The sequence below is a fragment of the Ranitomeya variabilis genome, chromosome 3 (assembly GCF_051348905.1).
Source record: "Ranitomeya variabilis isolate aRanVar5 chromosome 3, aRanVar5.hap1, whole genome shotgun sequence".
In the NCBI taxonomy this organism is placed as follows: domain Eukaryota; kingdom Metazoa; phylum Chordata; class Amphibia; order Anura; family Dendrobatidae; genus Ranitomeya; species Ranitomeya variabilis.
The window spans coordinates 737,409,844-737,428,854 of record NC_135234.1 but is presented as its reverse complement, the minus strand read 5'-3'; the positions used below and the strand labels follow the sequence as shown (position 1 = coordinate 737,428,854).

Genomic DNA, 19,011 nt, shown 5'->3' with positions numbered 1-19,011 from the left:
TGTATTAGGAAGGAATTACAATTATGTATTTAGTGCTGGACCCCATTCGTATTTAGGCCATATACAGCTCCAGGATATTAGCTCTAGACCAACCAAGGCTCCTGTTACCAGTACAGCTAAAACAGGCCCAGGTGAGCGTTTGCAAAAAGTAGTTAATGAAGTGATACCCATTCCAGGTCTCAGGTGGCAAGAGGTTTTCTCCATAGAAACACAAACAGCCCCAAGGAAAAACCTATGGTTAGAATGGGTAAGATACAATGTAAAAGTCCAGAACATCTCTGTAGGATGTATTGCTTGTGCTGCTGCGAATACGCACCTCTACACACATGCATTGCTTTTCCCTGATGACAACATCACTGCCTGTGTTATGAATCTGTTGAAAGGTTTGAAGCCTACTGATTGCCCAGACTATGTCCCACTAATTCATGAGAAACCTAAACTAAAGGTCCCAGGAGAAGTAACCGTATTAGCTGACAATTACACCTGCTATAATTCCCACGACACCACAGGTACACCAGTAGGGATCTTCGAGACAGGTTTCTGCAAAGAGAACAGTTCTTTAGATACTGACTTGCTAATCAAACATACACATTATATGTACGACATTTATTGGTTATGTGGAGATGGTAAGCTCCGTCCTAGGTTGCCTAATGCCTGGACAGGCCAATGCACCCTTGTTAAACTAGCCATGCAGTTCAAGATTCTACCTTGGGATCCAAAGATACCTGATGAACCTACCAGAAAGAGGAGAAGCCTTGATCAGCTCCACATGAGTTATGAAGAAGATCCACTAGTATATATTGATGCTATTGGAGTGCCAAGGGGGGTGCCTGACCAATTTAAAGCCCAGAACCAGATTTATGCCGGCTTTGCTTCTATAATCCCACAGGTGCAGATTAATAAAAATGTTGAATGGATCAATTACATATATTACAGTGAACAAAGGTTTGTCAATTTTAGCCAAGATGCCTTCCAGGGTATAGTTGAAGAATTGGGCCCTAACACTAGAATGACTCTTCAAAACCGACTAGCCCTTGATATGATTTTAGCTGAGAAAGGAGGAGTTTGTGGGATGGTGGGAGAAGAATGTTGTACCTATATCCCTCAGAACACTGGAGTGAATGGAAAAACCATGATAGCCCTTAAAAAGATAACTGGGTTAGCAGCAGAATTGAAAACTAATGCCGGAGTAGACACATCCTTCTTTTCCAGTTGGTTGGGTGGGCTCAAGGGATTCTTTCAACAGGCCTGTCTGGTACTGATTGCCCTCCTTGTAATTGGATCGATAATTCTCTGTTGTGTTATTCCCTTGTACAAAAAGGTTATTGCCAAAGCAACTCCGACTGGCACCTTCCTCAATCAAGAAATAGATCTACCAGAGTACGATGATACTGATCCAGGGGAAATCCCTAAGTATATTCCTCTCAAGAGAGTAGGCAAAACCCCCCATTCTCAGATGATGCTAAGAGATTTAGTTTAGGGACAGTGGGAGAACTCCATGTGAGGTTAGTGAAGGGTTCAGATGCCTGGAGGCCTCTCACTAGGGGAGAGTTTCTGAGGTGTCTGGATGAAGAAATCCACCTCCCCTTTCCCCATCACATGGACAGTCTCGAAGGATCCTTCTTTAAGGGAAAAACTTAGTGTTTAGGGGGGATTGTCAAGGTGAAAATGTATTTTCTTATATACCTTTTATACTTTTATAAATCTTTATACTCTTTTTGTACTGTTATACTTTTATACTGTGAAACAATAAGTTTTTCCTATCTGCTAGCTAATGCAAATGTAATTGTATCTAAAGATGGCTGCCAGTGTTCATTGTTCATTTCAGTTTAGAATGTGAAGAGTTAAGTTTATTTCTCTTGAAAAAGATAACTCTGGAATGTGAAGGAAGAAGTAACCATCGAAGATGTCCTGACGAATGAGAGAGAGAGACTGAGCACTAGATGTATGCTGCTTAAACTCCGCCTAATGCATTCCTTTTTCCTAAACAATAGTACTGTGTATTCAATAAAAAAAATAAAGTAGTTGCTGCTCGGCTCTGGACACAGGTGAACGCAAGAGCGTCAGCAAAGATTGAATCAGCTACGTGTCTGAATCATTTCTTTTTCCGGTACCAGAAGTTCTGCGCTCACATTACAATTTGGAATGACTGGTGAATGAGGATTAATTGTCGTTATTACGGCCCCGACATGTGTATGTATGTACGGTATGTGTATGTGTGTATGTACGGTGTATGTATGTACAGTATATGCCGGAGCAAAAATCATTGTTCTCATCAGCACATCGCCCAGTTAAAACTGCAGATATTCTGCTAAAATGATATTGTATGGGGACAGATTGATTTACTAGAATTTACTAGTGATCATTCTGTCCCCAGCCAGTGTAAAGAGGCTGGAAACAAGTGGCGAATGACTTCAATATTGTTGATCACGCTCGTTTAGTGGCCTGAAATCAGCGCATGTAGCTACAACCAAAATGTTTCTGTTGGTGCAATATGTTAGCATTTGGGGCCCCATTTTAAACTTTTGCCTAGGGCCCCACTTTGCCTAAAACCGGCCCTGCCCATAGCATGCTAAACCTAAAATGTAAAAAAGAAAAAACCTAAAACTCTCCCTATTGCTCATCTCTCCTGGCACTCACACTGTCTCCGGTGCTTGCTGTTCGCCATCTAGTCCTCACATCTTCTTTTAGAACAGGACTTCAAGCTAGAACAAGGACTGGAAGTTCACAGGAACTCGCAACATGACCTAAAAGGCAGAGTTATGTTCAGACGTCTTGTCCTAGAGTGAAGACACCTGTGCGACTGTGGAAAGAAGATGACCTGAGGTCCTGATAGTGGGAACCAGAAGTAGCGGGGATGAGTGATGAGGTATTAGGAGTTTTGGGGGGCTTTTTATCCCTTTACTTGACCTCTACAATTCCACTAAATGGCGGGCTGCCATTTTGAGGAATATGCATAGAGCGAATTACAAAAAAAAACCTGTATTCTGGAGAATAAGAATTTTTGTAATATTCCAAAATACGGTAATTCAAATCCACTCAATTAAATTCACCCTTCTCTATTAAGAACCCAATGATCAACTCTAAAATGTAGACCAATTTGCCAAAAACATTGAGCCTTGAAAATCCTGCTTGGGAACAGCCACTTGTGCTCAATTGTTTATGTTGGAAACAGAAACGGCTGAATGTACTTCCAGGTGGTTCTGATATTTTCATTCACCTTGGGGTAAAATACAATAGGATCTCTATATGGGAACTGCAACCTCTAGAAGTATTCGCTAGCAAGGGGCAAAACCGAGTTTATATAATCTTAAAACAGAATTTCCAAGATTTTTTGTTTTTCATAAACTAGCATTAAATAATAGGAGAGAAGTACGCCTGTGCAAGAATGCGATTGGGGGACACTGTGTGGATGACTCAGAACAAATCATGCACATGAATCAGATGGTGATCGCAAGAAGAGAGGAGGCACCAGATCAAGACCATAGACGCCCATTGGACTGGACCGCAAGAAGAGTGGAGGCGCCGGATCAAGACCAAAGACACCCATTGGACAGGACTGCAAGAAGAGGGGAAGTTCCGAATGAAGACAAGAAGAGAGGAGGTGCCAGATCAAGACAAGAGACACACATTGGACCAGACCGTAAGAAGAGAGGAGGCGCCAGATCAAGACAAGAGACACACATTGGACCAGACCATAAGAAGAGAGGAGGCACCAGATCAAGACCAGACACGCCCATCGGACCAGACTGCAAGAAGAGAAGAGGCGCCAGATCAAGACAAGAGACACACATCGGACCAGACCTTAAGAAGAGAGGAGCCACCGGATCAAGACCAGACACGCCCATCGGACCAGACTGCAAGAAGAGAGGAGGCGTCGGATCAAGACCAGACACGCACATCGGACCAGACTGCAAGAAGAGAGGAGGCGCCAGATCAAGACAAGAGACCCACATCGGACCAGACAGTAAGAAGAGAGGAGGCACCGGATCAAGACCAGACACGCACATCGGACCAGACTGCAAGAAGAGAGGAGGCACCAGATCAAGACAAGAGACACACATCGGACCAGACCGTAAGAAGAGAGGAGGCACCGGATGAAGACCAGACACACACATCGGACGAGACTGCAAGAAGAGAGGAGGTGCCAGATCAAGACAAGAGACACACATCGGACCAGACCGTAAGAAGAGAGGAGCCACCGGATCAAGACAAGAGATGCACATCGGACCAGACCGTATGAAGAGAGGAGCCACCGGATCAAGACAAGAGATGCACATCGGACCAGACCATATGAAGAGAGGAGGCACCAGATCAAGACCAGAGATGCCTATAGGACCAGACTGCAAGAAGAGAGGAGGCGGTGGATCAAGACAAGAGACACACATCGGACCAGACAGCGCCGTCTGTGAGTATAATAAAAGATCTTTTTTGTGCCATACACAGGGATTTTGGGACAGACATGCAGCTTTCTAGAATGATGTAAAGGAGGACTGAAAGATGCTGGCCATACTTCATATGGAGAAAACCTGGTGACAGGTTCCCATTAAACATCAAATCTAAACTAATGGACTATCAGGAATTTCAGTATTATTCATGTTTTGAGGCTTTCTCTTATTTTCTTCTTTGAAAACCTTTTGAACCTGAACTTCCTGAAAAACACCTTTCACGGGGAGAGGATAAAACTATGTCTTTGTATGATTGTCTCAGAAATTAAACTTGCCATTGAAATCTGATAAAAGATATCAATTATAAAGCAAAAATCCACAAAGAACATTTTCTTTTATTAAATGAAAATACCTAATGGCCGTAATTACAATTAATTTGCCTCCAACAATCACATTGTGTGTTTGTCTTATCCTCGTTCACTAGCAGAGAGGTCACTTTGTTTGACGACCTCTGCTATTTCCAGTCCTTCCATTTCCATATGTCATTGAGTTACAATTATCCTGTCATCATGTACAAGGGCAGCAAACAAACCGGGATTAAACATCAAACTTGCAAGTGTATGCAAAACACAATCAATACATCTCTTCAAAGGCCTAAATGTACCGGAATAATGGCGATAATGCAACAAAGGATTCAATTGTTTAACATGGTTATCATGTCTGTGCACTCAGACAAAGTCGAGCGGCAGATACACCGCCGCCTTTTGTCTGCGTTCAGATGCTATCGGCTTGTTGACTTTCTATAATTGTTTGTTGATTTTTTTTTTACAAATAGAATTAACATTTTTTGTTAACTGATGCATTCAGAAACCTAAAGGTGCTCAAACACATTAGGGGAAAGTCATCCAAAGTTGCCGAATATGATGAGATTGTCGGTCTTTCAAATTTATATTGATGAGTCCCGACTTCCCCCGATAGAAAAGAAGGATCAGTTATGATTGACTTCGATGTGCCTGACCCTTTATTTCAATGGGAAATAATTGAAAACTTTACCAATGTACAGTCCGTGGTGGATTCAGGAAGAACTACCGTTGCGTTGAATGATAGCTATCAAAGGTATATTTGCTCACAAAAACGAGTACTAAAGCCTCTATATACATTAGACTGACAATGGGCAAAATCATCGATATCGTTGGGTTTAGACTACAGTTTAATGTGTATAGGGGCCCCCGACTCTTCCCATACAGAAGATGTCCCGGGAGATAAGGATCCGGCATGTCTGATTTCGGACTGCAGATCCTTTCATTCTCTAAAGGATAAGCCGCTGCCAGAAATAGTTGGCAGCTCCTCTCTCATAAAGAATACAGGAGCGTTTGGCAGCGCGAGCTCTCCTGGAGTCGAGGAGTTGAGCGAGAAAGCTGCCGGCAAAAAGATGCAGTTAACTAAAATGTATGGGTGGCTGTTATGACCCCAGTGGACAGGGTCTCAGAGGAACGTGTAAGTCTGCGAGATTCAAAAATCCAGCTCATAGGGCTGTGGTAACTGGGTTGACCAAATAGCTACTCCTAACGCCAACACTAGAAGTAGCCGGGGATCATGCCTACGGATCGCTAGATGACTCGCGCCAGCCGGAGAATCTAACTACCCCTAGGAGAAGAAAACAAAGACCTCTCTTGCCTCCAGAGAAAGGGACCCCAAAGCAAGATACAAGCCCCCCACAAATAATAACGGTGAGGTAAGAGGAAATGACAAACACAGAAATGAACCAGGTTCAGCAAAGAGAGGCCAGCTTACTAATAGCAGAATATAGCAAGATAACTTATCTGGTCAACAAAAACCCTATAAAAATCCACGCTGGAGATTCAAGAACCCCCGAACCGTCTAACGGTCCGGGGGGAGAACACCAGCCCCCTAGAGCTTCCAGCAAAGGTCAGGATACAGATAGGAACAAGCTGGACAAAAATACCAAACAAAACAAAAGCAAAAAGCAAAGAAGAAGACTTAGCTTGAAATACAGGAACCAGGATCATAGGACAAGAGCACAACAGATTAGCTCTGATTTCAACGATGCCAGGCATTGAACTGAAGGTCAAGGGAGCTTATATAGCAACGCCCCTGAACTAACGGCCCAGGTGAGGATATAGGAAAAGACAGAAGCTCCAGAGTCAAATCACTAATGACCACTAGAGGGAGCAAAAAGCAAAATCACAACAGTACCCCCCCCTTAGTGAGGGGTCACCGAACCCTCACCACGACCACCAGGGCGATCAGGACGAGCGGCGTGAAAGGCACGAACTAAATCGGCCGCATGAACATCAGAGGCGACCACCCAGGAATTATCTTCCTGACCATAGCCCTTCCACTTGACCAGGTACTGAAGCCTCCGCCTGGAGAGACGAGAATCCAAGATCTTCTCCACCACGTACTCCAACTCGCCCTCAACCAACACCGGAGCAGGAGGCTCAGCAGAAGGAACCACAGGCACAACGTACCGCCGCAACAAGGACCTATGAAACACGTTGTGGATAGCAAACGACACAGGAAGATCCAGGCGAAAGGATACAGGATTAAGGATTTCCAATATCTTGTAAGGACCAATAAAACGAGGTTTAAATTTGAGAGAGGAAACCTTCATAGGAACAAAGCGGGAAGAAAGCCACACCAAATCCCCAACACGTAGTCGGGGACCCACACCGCGGCGGCGGTTGGCAAAGCGCTGAGCCCTCTCCTGTGACAACTTCAAGTTGTCCACCACAAGATTCCAGATCCGCTGCAACCTATCCACCACAGAATCCACCCCAGGGCAGTCAGAAGGTTCCACATGACCCGAAGAAAAACGAGGGTGGAAACCCGAGTTGCAGAAAAACGGCGAAACCAAGGTGGCGGAACTAGCCCGATTATTAAGGGCAAACTCAGCCAACGGCAAGAAGGTCACCCAATCGTCCTGATCAGCAGAGACAAAACACCTCAAATAAGCCTCCAAAGTCTGATTAGTTCGCTCCGTCTGTCCATTAGTCTGAGGATGGAAAGCAGACGAAAATGACAAGTCAATGCCCATCCTACTACAAAAGGATCGCCAGAATCTGGAAACGAACTGGGATCCTCTGTCTGACACAATATTCTCAGGGATGCCGTGCAAACGAACCACGTTCTGGAAAAACACAGGAACCAGATCGGAAGAGGAAGGCAGCTTAGGCAAAGGAACCAAATGGACCATCTTGGAGAAGCGATCACATATCACCCAAATAACAGACATGCCTTGAGACACCAGAAGATCAGAAATGAAATCCATGGAGATATGTGTCCAAGGTCTCTTAGGGACAGGCAAGGGCAAGAGCAACCCGCTGGCACGAGAACAGCAAGGCTTAGCTCGAGCACAAGTCCCACAGGACTGTACAAATGACCGCACATCCCTAGACAAGGAAGGCCACCAAAAGGATCTGGCCACCAGATCTCTGGTGCCAAAAATTCCTGGGTGACCTGCCAACACCGAGGAATGAACCTCGGAAATGACTCTGCTGGTCCACTTATCAGGCACAAACAGTCTGTCAGGTGGACAAGAATCAGGCCTATCAGCCTGAAATCTCTGCAACACACGTCGCAGATCTGGAGAAATAGCTGACAAGATAATACCATCCTTAAGAATACCAACAGGTTCAGCGACTCCAGGAGCATCAGGCACAAAGCTCCTGGAAAGAGCATCGGCCTTCACATTTTTTGAACCTGGTAAATACGAGACAACAAAGTCAAAACGGGAGAAAAACAATGACCAGCGGGCCTGTCTAGGATTCAGGCGTTTAGCAGACTCGAGATACATCAGATTTTTGTGATCAGTCAAGACCACCACACGATGCTTAACACCCTCGAGCCAATGACGCCACTCCTCAAATGCCCATTTCATGGCCAACAACTCCCGATTGCCCACATCATAATTTCGCTCCGCAGGCGAAAACTTCCTAGAGAAAAAGGCGCAAGGTCTCATAACAGAGCAACCAGGGCCTCTCTGCGACAAAATGGCCCCTGCTCCAATCTCTGAAGCATCCACCTCAACCTGAAAGGGAAGCGAGACATCAGGCTGGCACAAAACAGGCGCCGAAGTAAACCGACGTTTCAACTCCTGGAAAGCCTCCACGGCAGCAGGAGCCCAATTAACCACATCGGAGCCCTTCTTGGTCATATCCGTCAAAGGTTTCACAATGCTAGAAAAGTTAGCGATAAAACGACGGTAGAAGTTAGCGAAACCCAAGAACTTCTGAAGACTCTTAACTGACGAGGGCTGAGTCCAATCAAGAATAGCTCGGACCTTGACTGGGTCCATCTCCACAGCAGAAGGGGAAAAAATGAACCCCAAAAAGGGAACCTTCTGTACACCAAAAAGACACTTTGAGCCCTTGACAAACAAAGAATTTTCACGCAAAATTTTAAAGACCATCCTGACCTGCTCCACATGCGAGTCCCAATTATCAGAAAAAACCAGAATATCATCCAGATAAACGATCAAAAATTTATCCAGATAGTTCCGGAAAATGTTATGCATAAAAAGGACTGAAAAACTGAAGGGGCATTAGAGAGCCCAAAAGGCATCACCAAGTACTCAAAATGACCTTCGGGCGTATTGAATGCGGTTTTCCATTCATCCCCTTGCTTAATGCGCACAAGGTTGTACACACCACGAAGGTCTATCTTGGTAAACCACTTGGCACCTTTAATCCGGGCAAACAAGTCAGACAACAGCGGCAAAGGATACTGAAATTTGACAGTGATCTTATTTAAAAGCCGATAGTCAATACAAGGCCTCAAAGATCCGTCCTTTTTAGCCACAAAAAAGAATCCCGCACCAAGAGGGGAAGAAGACGGACGGATGTGTCCTTTCTCCAGAGACTCCTTGATATATGAACGCATAGCGGTATGTTCAGGTATCGACAGATTAAACAGTCTTCCCTTAGGAAATTTACTGCCTGGAATCAAATCTATTGCACAGTCACATTCCCTATGAGGAGGCAATGCACTGGACCTGGACTCGCTAAAGACATCCTGATAATCAGACAAATACTCCGGAACTTCCGAAGGCGTAGAAGAAGCAATAGACACAGGCAGGGAATCCTCATGAATACCACGACAGCCCCAACTAGACACTGACATAGCCTTCCAGTCAAGGACTGGATTATGGGTCTGTAACCATGGCAGCCCCAAAACAACCAAATCATGCATTTTATGTAGAACGAGAAAACGTATCACCTCGCGGTGTTCAGGAGTCATGCACATGGTAACCTGTGTCCAATACTGCGGTTTATTTTCTGCTAATGGCGTAGCATCAATACCCCTAAGAGGGATAGGATTTTCTAATGGTTCAAGAATAAAACCACAGCGCTTAGCAAATGAGAGATCCATAAGACTCAGGGCAGCACCTGAATCTACAAACGCCATGACAGGATAAGATGACAGTGAGCAAATCAAAGTTACAGACAGAATAAACTTAGGATGCAAATTACCAACGGTGACAGGACTAACAACCTTAGATATACGTTTAGAGCATGCTGAGATAACATGTGTAGAATCACCACAGTAGTAGCACAAGCCATTCCGGCGTCTATGAATTTTCCTCTCATTTCTAGTCAGGATTCTATCACATTGCATCAAATCAGGTGTCCGTTCAGACAACACCATGAGGGAATTTGCGGTTTTTCTATCACATTGTATCACATCAGGTGTCTGTTCAGACAACAACATGAGGGAATTTGCGGTTTTGCGCTCCCGCAACCGCCGGTCAATTTGAATAGCCAGGGACATGGTATCATTCAGACCTGTGGGAATGGGAAAACCCACCATAACATTCTTAATGGCCTCAGAAAGGCCATTTCTAAAATTAGCGGCCAGTGCACACTCGTTCCAATGTGTCAGCACGGACCATTTCCGAAATTTTTGGCAATACACCTCAGCCTCGTCCTGGCCCTGAGACATAGCCAGCAAGGCTTTCTCTGCCTGAATCTCAAGATTAGGTTCCTCATAAAGTAAACCGAGCGCCAGAAAAAACGCATCAATATCAGCCAATGCCGGATCTCCTGGCGCCAACGAAAAAACCCAATCTTGAGGGTCACCCCGTAAGAATGAAATAACAATTTTTACTTGTTGAGCAGAGTCTCCAGACGAACAAGGTTTCAGGGACAAAAACAATTTACAATTATTCCTGAAATTCCTAAACTTAAATCGGTCTCCTGAAAACAGTTCAGGAATCGGAATCTTGGGTTCAGACCTAGGATTTCTGGTAACATAATCTTGTATACCCTGCACACGAGCGGCAAGCTGGTCCACACTTGTAATCAAGGTCTGGACATTCATGTCTGCAGCAAGCTTTAAGCCACTCTGAGGTAAAGGGGAAAAAAAAAAAAAAAAAAAAAAAAATGAGAGAGGGAAAAAAAAACCTCAAAATTTTCTTTCTTATAATCCCACTTCTGCAATGCAATAAACATTTAATACTGGCCTGGCATACTGTTATGACCCCAGTGGACAGGGTCTCAGAGGAACGTGTAAGTCTGCGAGATTCAAAAATCCAGCTCATAGGGCTGTGGTAACTGGGTTGACCAAATAGCTACTCCTAACGCCAACACTAGAAGTAGCCGGGGATCATGCCTACGGATCGCTAGATGACTCGCGCCAGCCGGAGAATCTAACTACCCCTAGGAGAAGAAAACAAAGACCTCTCTTGCCTCCAGAGAAAGGGACCCCAAAGCAAGATACAAGCCCCCCACAAATAATAACGGTGAGGTAAGAGGAAATGACAAACACAGAAATGAACCAGGTTCAGCAAAGAGAGGCCAGCTTACTAATAGCAGAATATAGCAAGATAACTTATCTGGTCAACAAAAACCCTATAAAAATCCACGCTGGAGATTCAAGAACCCCCGAACCGTCTAACGGTCCGGGGGGAGAACACCAGCCCCCTAGAGCTTCCAGCAAAGGTCAGGATACAGATAGGAACAAGCTGGACAAAAATACCAAACAAAACAAAAGCAAAAAGCAAAGAAGAAGACTTAGCTTGAAATACAGGAACCAGGATCATAGGACAAGAGCACAACAGATTAGCTCTGATTTCAACGATGCCAGGCATTGAACTGAAGGTCCAGGGAGCTTATATAGCAACGCCCCTGAACTAACGGCCCAGGTGAGGATATAGGAAAAGACAGAAGCTCCAGAGTCAAATCACTAATGACCACTAGAGGGAGCAAAAAGCAAAATCACAACAGGTGGCCTTAGACAACAAATTTGATCATCTTATTAAAGGCAGATGGCAATCATAAGAGCAGTAGGAAAGAAAAGGGTCAGATATTAAGAATGCCAAAAAAAGTCAAGGAAAGCCTTCTTCTCTCTCCATGCTTGCCAGGTGTCTTGGCTCTTCCAGGTTTGATATAAGGGTTTGCTGTTCATTCGAAGCCAATAATTATCCGCCACCAGCGCTTTCCCTTTCATCTTCCCCCTTTATTCCCATAGACACACCAAAGTAGAGACCCTGCAACTAAACTATGTGCAGCTGCATCCCCCTCCTCTCCCCTTGTTCTATTTACTGTGTAGCCTCCACATGTGCATCCCATGCATGAGAACTGATGCTTTTAGTGCTGCTAACAGAAAAAAAAAACCGTTTTGTAAAAAAAAAGTAGCATGGTGTTAGTTTTTATGTTTTTATGTTTTTTTTCTCCTTGTAAAACAGAACATTAGCCCTATGGAATGTCAGCTGGGCCAATCCTCATGGGGATCTTCAGCAGCTTCTATTGCACAACCACGGTGGAAATATAAGGAATTATACTAATAAAAGAATCACACATTAACTATTATAATTGATGTAAAAGTTATAATAGATTTATTGTTGCATAAATCACAAATCATGTCAATAACTAAGCCAGTCCACTTCTCCGCAGGAGCCGATGTGTTGGCAGAGAAGGGGGATGCCTTAGCTATTGAGATGAGCAGTCAGTCAGCCCCCTTTATACACAGCTCTGGTCATGTACCATCACCGAAAACATAGTCCACTGGAAATGAAGCAACAAAAACACGAGACCGGAGTAGCACCCAGTGGATGGGGTTATTGGGGCCAATACAATTTTACTATTGACATTGACAACTTTTACTGCTATTTTTATTATTTAAATATGCTTTTTGTGGCATAAAAATTGTTTTTACAATTTGGTTTAATTAAAAATTGAGCACCATTTTCTTTTCGTAGGCTTGGATGCACTATCTATTGTTGGCTTCAGAAAGAGATAACAGAGTTTAAAGGGAATATGTCAGTAGGATCAATCCTCCTAAGCCATCTATATTGGCATGTAGATCATAGGAAGCGGAATAAAATGATACCGTGATATCTGCGATCCGATGTTTTATTCCCGAGAAATCCACTTTTTTTAATATGTAAATGAGCTGTTAAGATCTATGGGCCGGACATAGGTCTTCCTGAGAATCTGCCTCCAGAGATTATTGTAAAGGAAAGGGGGTGTTACCAGTGTGTGACATGTAATGACTGACAGTCTGCTCTATTGATCTACATGTCTCACACTGGTAATTTCCCCTTTCCTTTAAAATAAGCCCTGGTTTACGAATTCTTGGGAAGATCTATGTCCGGACCCGTAGATCTTAAAAACTCATTTACATATTAAGAAAAACTTACATTTCTCTGGAATGAGACATCAGATGGCAGATATTAAAGTATCATTTTATTCAACTTTTATTGACCTGCATTTCCATATAGATGGCTTATGAGGGTTGATGCTGCTGACGGATTCCCTTTAAGTCAATGAGCGCATTCTGATGGGAGAGTTAATGACACTTTTATCTTTTTCTTAGCTGCTCTCAGCTAATTTATGACCACAGATGACATGAAAGTTGATCTGAACTTCAATGTGGTCATAAATAAGCTTTGGGGGGAGATCAGAAAGACAACTAAAGGAGTCACAAATGTCTAAAATGAGCTCACTGACAACTTCTCAGCTAACTCATTCTACATCCACCAAAACGATCCATAATTTTCAATGAAACTCAGTTTCAAAACAGATATGTTTAGGCAAGAATAAAATAAACCCTAAAGGCGTTTATATCCTTTAAGTTATATATATATATAATACTATATAAAGCTATTTTATCTGCCCCTTAATCCCTCTGTGATTGGCTGGCACAGCATGGTGAGAGTTGTAGTTTTGAATGAGTTGTGGAGTATCAGGTTAAAGATCACTTCTCAAAAGAAAAAAACTAAATCCGAAGAGCCGCATTACCAGGAGGAAATCTACAGATAAGAGAAATATCAAAGCTTTCTGCTCGATATAAAAGTCAAATGTATGTAAAAGTAGACAAACACTGTATCTGCAGTCTGAATCAGTGATCAAAACCTGCTGGATCAATGCCGGGCGCCTTCATATCCCAGAATGCAAGGTTGAGAGATGTTAATTACTGGAAAATCTTCTCGAAGTGTAACATATAGAATATTCATCACAGACGATGTCAACTAGAATCGGGCAGTAATATCTCATTTCCATAGGTGTAAGGTGGCGCGCAAAGCCCGATTCTCCTCTGTTCCATTAATTAATGCTGCATCATATCCCATTAGGTGCTGATAACATCGCACTTGTCAGAATCAATGCAGTTTCTTCTGTGCTTACAGGTACAAGACAGGCATAGCCCAGCGAAGGATTAACCCCTCCAACACTCAATAAAATCCAACTTAAAGAGACACTGTTCCTAAGTACAATGCAAACTATATTTCTTTGTTATCCGCCATCCAAATACATTTTAATTACAGCTATCATTATGATTAACAGATATAACAATTATCATTATTCAAAAGCCGTTTACTTGAAACATCTAAATAAAAGATGCTAATTAAAGGGATTGTCTAACCTTGGGGGGGACATTTTTTTTTTACTTAAATGAATATATTTGGGGCTAAAAATAATTTTTGCAAATGGGTTTTATTAAAGATTTTGCACCATTTGGCTTTTACAGGCTCTTTGTTTTCCTGCACTTTCAACTTTGATGTGGTCATAAATGAGGGGAACTCAGAAAAGGACAGATATAAGAGTCGCAAATGACCTGTTAGACCGTCCCAGCGAGATAACTGATCGATTTCCATTGAAGTCACTCTACAACCAGCGATAGACAGTGGCACTTACTATTATATAGGTATGACAGGTTCTCCTCCTGCTCTTGTTAATGCAGCTTTCCTAGCTGTCCAGTCTATACAATGGCTGCCGGCAGAGGAGCACATGACCAGACCTGTCCGGCAGTCTCCTCCAATAGAAAAATAGTTTTCTCATATGAGGTTTTCTATTGGAGGAGACTGATGGACAAGTCTGGTCACATGCTCCTCCGCCAGCGGCCATTGTATGGACTGGAGAACTGTGCAGTCTATGAGGAAGGGGGCACAAAGAAGAGCAGAAGGAGAACCTGTCATACCTATGTAACAGTGAGTGCCACAAAGTTATGTCCCCAACGCATCTGATAAAATAATAATAATGTGTCTGAACTCATTAACTCTTTCTGCAGGCAGCAATGGACAATGTAATACAGAGGCTATAGGAGGAAAACGGTGCAAAATGTTTACTGAAACCCAAAGGCAAAAATTATATTGCATGCTTTTAAGTAAGAATAAAATTGTCCACAAAGGTGAACAACCCCTTTAAGGTTATAATAAAAATACACTCCATCTATAAAGTGCTTTTACAGCCAATTGCATGTTATGCCAGAGGGTCCGATATTACCTGCCAGCTCATCTACAAACATGCAGTAATGTTTTCTAGCACGAATGAGCCTGGCTGACTATTTCATAGCCTGGATGGATTAGGGTCTCTGTTTGCACAATGATAGATAAAATGAAGCAAACAGTAAGGAAAATATAGTTATGTGTGCTCTATAAATGTATATTATTTGAAGAGATTATACAAAATTAGCAAAAGGGCTCAAAACCAGTGCCACCCTTTTCCACAGTCTGTTTGTAGTAGTGCAGATTTCTAAACTGCGACGCCAGACAATATCCAAGGGCATATGTGGCACTGTCACTGGGCAAAATAAGCCACGTTTCCTTAAAGGGTAACTGTCATTTCAGGAGAACTTGCAGGGGAATGTCAGTGTATTCCACGAGCTCCTCCCTACTCCTTTCCTACCTTTGTCTGTGTATTCCATTAGCTCATCCCTCCTCCTCTCCCCTCTATGTCTGCCTTTTCCATTAGCTCCTCTCTCCTTCTTTCCCCTCTATGTCTGTGTATTCCACTAGCTCATCCCTCCTCCTTTCCCCTCTATGTCTGCCTTTTCCACTAGCTCCTCTCTCCTCTTTTCTGCACTTTATCTGTGTATTGCACTAGATCCTCCCTCCTCTTTTCCACTCTGTGTCTGTGTTTTCCACTAGCTCCTCCCTCCTCCTTTCTGCACTTTATTTGTGTATTGCACTAGCTCCTCCCTCCTCCTTTCCACTGTCTATCTTTTCCACTAGCTCCTCCCTCCTCTTTTCCGCTCTGTCTATGTATTCCACTAGCCCCTCCCTCCTCCTTTCCCATCTAGGTCTGTGTATTGCACTAGCTTCTCCTCCTCCATAGAATGCTCTGAACTCCAACTGCCGTCTCCTATCTCAGTAATGTAATAATCTGTCTTCACTGAATGCAGATTTTACCCGTGAATTGGGAATTTTGAGACAGAAAAAAATCATTCCAGGAGGAGGATGAAGCAGATTTTCCATATAACATATATTGAATAGTTTTCTAATATTCTAATATTTATATAATAAAGTAAAATGATGATTGCTCTTTAATTCTGTACAACCATTTGTTAAAAATATTAAACCATTTTATTCCAATCTTCTTCAAAAACTATAAGTGAAACATTATATTTTATTCATCACTTTAAAAGAAAGTTTACAGCCCTTGCGTTTACCTGAAAGACACCCTGCAATGACTGACAGCAGCAGATATAGTTTCCATGGCGACTCCATCCTTGGTCACTAGGGTCTGGAGTCCCTGTTTGTGTGACTGTTAGCAGTTTTGACGTTCCTTCATTAAAGCTCAGCCTGTTAAGACACAAGACAGGTCTCAGTTAGAAAGAGGGAGGAAAAAGAAAAAAAAGAGAAGACGCACATCTGGCAATAATACGATAGGCAAATCAAAGGACGGAGCAAGGCCCTAAAGCAATTAAACGTCTGATACCATAAGCGCTCAATGCAAAATGCGAACTGACACTTGGAAATAAGAGAAGTGATTAAAGACCAGGAAAAAAAAAACATTGGAACTATTACCTGCGAAGAGTTGAAAGCAATATTAATAGAGGGCGATCTCTCTGCCGGAACGATGTGAGAGGGCGAGGCTCGCGGCCTCACTTTGATTTTCTGAAGCTTACAACATTATCAGTCACATAGTAAAGACTAGGGTTGAGCGACTTTCATTTTTTAAAGATCGAGTCGGGTTTTGTGAAACCCGACTTTGTCCAGAGTCGAGTCGAGTCGAGTGCAGTCGGCCGATTATCGCTAAAAGTCGGGGATTGACCGAAACACGAAACCCAATGCAAGTCAATGGGGAAGCATAGTCGGCAGTGAGTAGAGGCCAGGAAAACACCTACAGTGCCCATTTTAATGCCAAAAACATCCATTCTTGTTTCTGAAGCTTGTCAATGTTAATTAACTTTATAATAATAGTTGGGCATTGGAAATTGGGGGTCATTTGGCAAAAGTTGTGGGGGGTAGGGCTGGTTCAAGGTTTTAGTGGGCACAGGAAACGTGGACTATGTCTCGGCGGTGCAGCAGTGAGAGGTAAGTATTTCAACTTTGCAAGTGCTGTGATCCTGAGCAAGCAGGGAGGCCCACTCGTTCGCATTGGCACTGGCACAGGGCCCCTCAAAGTACGGCGGTGTGTTTGCACGGCGGGGGCGCCTCCCACCAGCAGCGACACTTTTGCGTACTCTGAGGGGCCCTGTGCCAGTGACGTCGCCAACGAGTATGCCCCTCCCACCTGATGAAGGAACCTGCACTTTCATCTGCACCTTCCTCTTTGTCCCTGTGTAACGTGGTATAACATGCGGGAAGGGGAACCTTACTTTCAGCAGGGTCAGATTCTGGCTGTGTAGAGTGCAAGGGGAATGTAGTGGTCTAGGTCAATGTACCAGCAGACTCATCTAGCAGTGGCTGGGCAATGGGCAGGATGAGGAGGAAACAGATATAGGGCCAAAGAATAAAGTAGGCTACATGCAGTTCAAAATTGGTAACAGGACTAAACAGGCGGCATTGCTTTGTTCAGTGGAGTAGCAAACCCAGGAGCAGCAGACACTGTTTTAAGGGCCCAAACACACTAATAGGCCAAATGCAGTTTAATATCTGATACTTTAGGCCAAAAGCCTAAGACTGAAGCTCAGCTTTATTTAGTTGAAAGCAAACACCAGGGAGGGGCAGACACTGTTAGTAGGCCCTAACCACCAATTTTTAAAAACACAGCACTTAATGAGAGCCAGAAGGTTGAAGCTCAGCTTTATTCAGTTGAGGACAAACACCAGGGAGGGGCAGACACCGTTAGTAGGCCGTAACCAAAGTTGAAGGCCAAATGCAGTTTAATATCTGATACTATAGGCCGAAAGCCAGAAGGTGGAAGCTCAGCTTTATTCAGTTGAGGGCAAACACCAGGGAGGGGCAGACACCGTTAGTAGGCCCTAACCACCAATTTTTAAAAACACAGCACTTAATGAGAGCCAGAAGGTTGAAGCTCAGCTTTATTCAGTTGAGGACAAACACCAGGCAGGGTCAGACACCTTTAGTAGGCCCTAACCAAAGTTGAAGGCCAAATGCAGTTTAATATCTGATACTATAGGCCGAAAGCCAGAAGGTGGAAGCTCAGCTTTATTCAGTTGAGGGCAAACACCAGGGAGGGGCAGACACCGTTAGTAGGCCGTAACCAAAGTTGAAGGCCAAATGCAGTTTAATATCTGATACTATAGGCCAAAAGCCAGAAGGTGGAAGCTCAGCTTTATTCAGTTGAGGGCAAACACCAGGGAGGGGCAGACACCGTTAGTAGGCCGTAACCAAAGTTGAAGGCCAAATGCAGTTTAATTTCTGATACTATAGGCCGAAAGCCAGAAGGTGGAAGCTCCGATTTAGACAGTGGAGGACAATTTGAATTAGGGACTGCAGACAGACTTAGTAGGCTGTCCCCTGTGGACCATGCATCCACCACATTAACCCATTGCGCCTTAATGGACACATAATCTTCCGTGGCCATGCCTACAGGTCCATGCGTCTGTTGTCAGGTGCACCTTTGTACTCACAGGTTGCCAGAGTGCATGGACAATGCGGTCTTTTACATGCTGGTGGAGGGTTGGGATGGCTTTTCTCGCAAAAGAAGTGTTGACTGGTTAGCTTGTAGCCTGGTACAGCGTAGTACATCATGGCCTTATTAATAGTAAATAAAATATATAACTAGGCTCTATGAACTTTTAAATAGGTTCCAGGGGTACACGGGCAGCATTGGTGTGGTCAGTGGAGGAGTATTGCAAGTAGGGGCCGCAGACAGGCTAACAAAGGCCTAAAATAACAAACAATAGGCAGGCATGGCAGTTTTAAATCGGTTACATGGATACACAGGCAGGCACTCCAGGCAGCATTGTGGTCAGT

General features: G+C 43.7%; 1 protein-coding gene across 2 annotated transcripts in view; it reads right to left on the bottom strand.

The window, feature by feature from the left end:
- Positions 1-19,011, bottom strand: part of CNTN5 (contactin 5) — a 2,016,448-nt gene that overhangs the window by 1,146,553 nt on the left and 850,884 nt on the right. For both annotated transcript variants that reach the window (XM_077298468.1, XM_077298469.1), the window contains exon 4: positions 16,296-16,428. In XM_077298468.1, coding sequence (XP_077154583.1) covers positions 16,296-16,353 — 58 coding nt within the window. In that variant the 5' untranslated portion in view covers positions 16,354-16,428. The remainder of the gene's footprint in view (positions 1-16,295; positions 16,429-19,011) is intronic.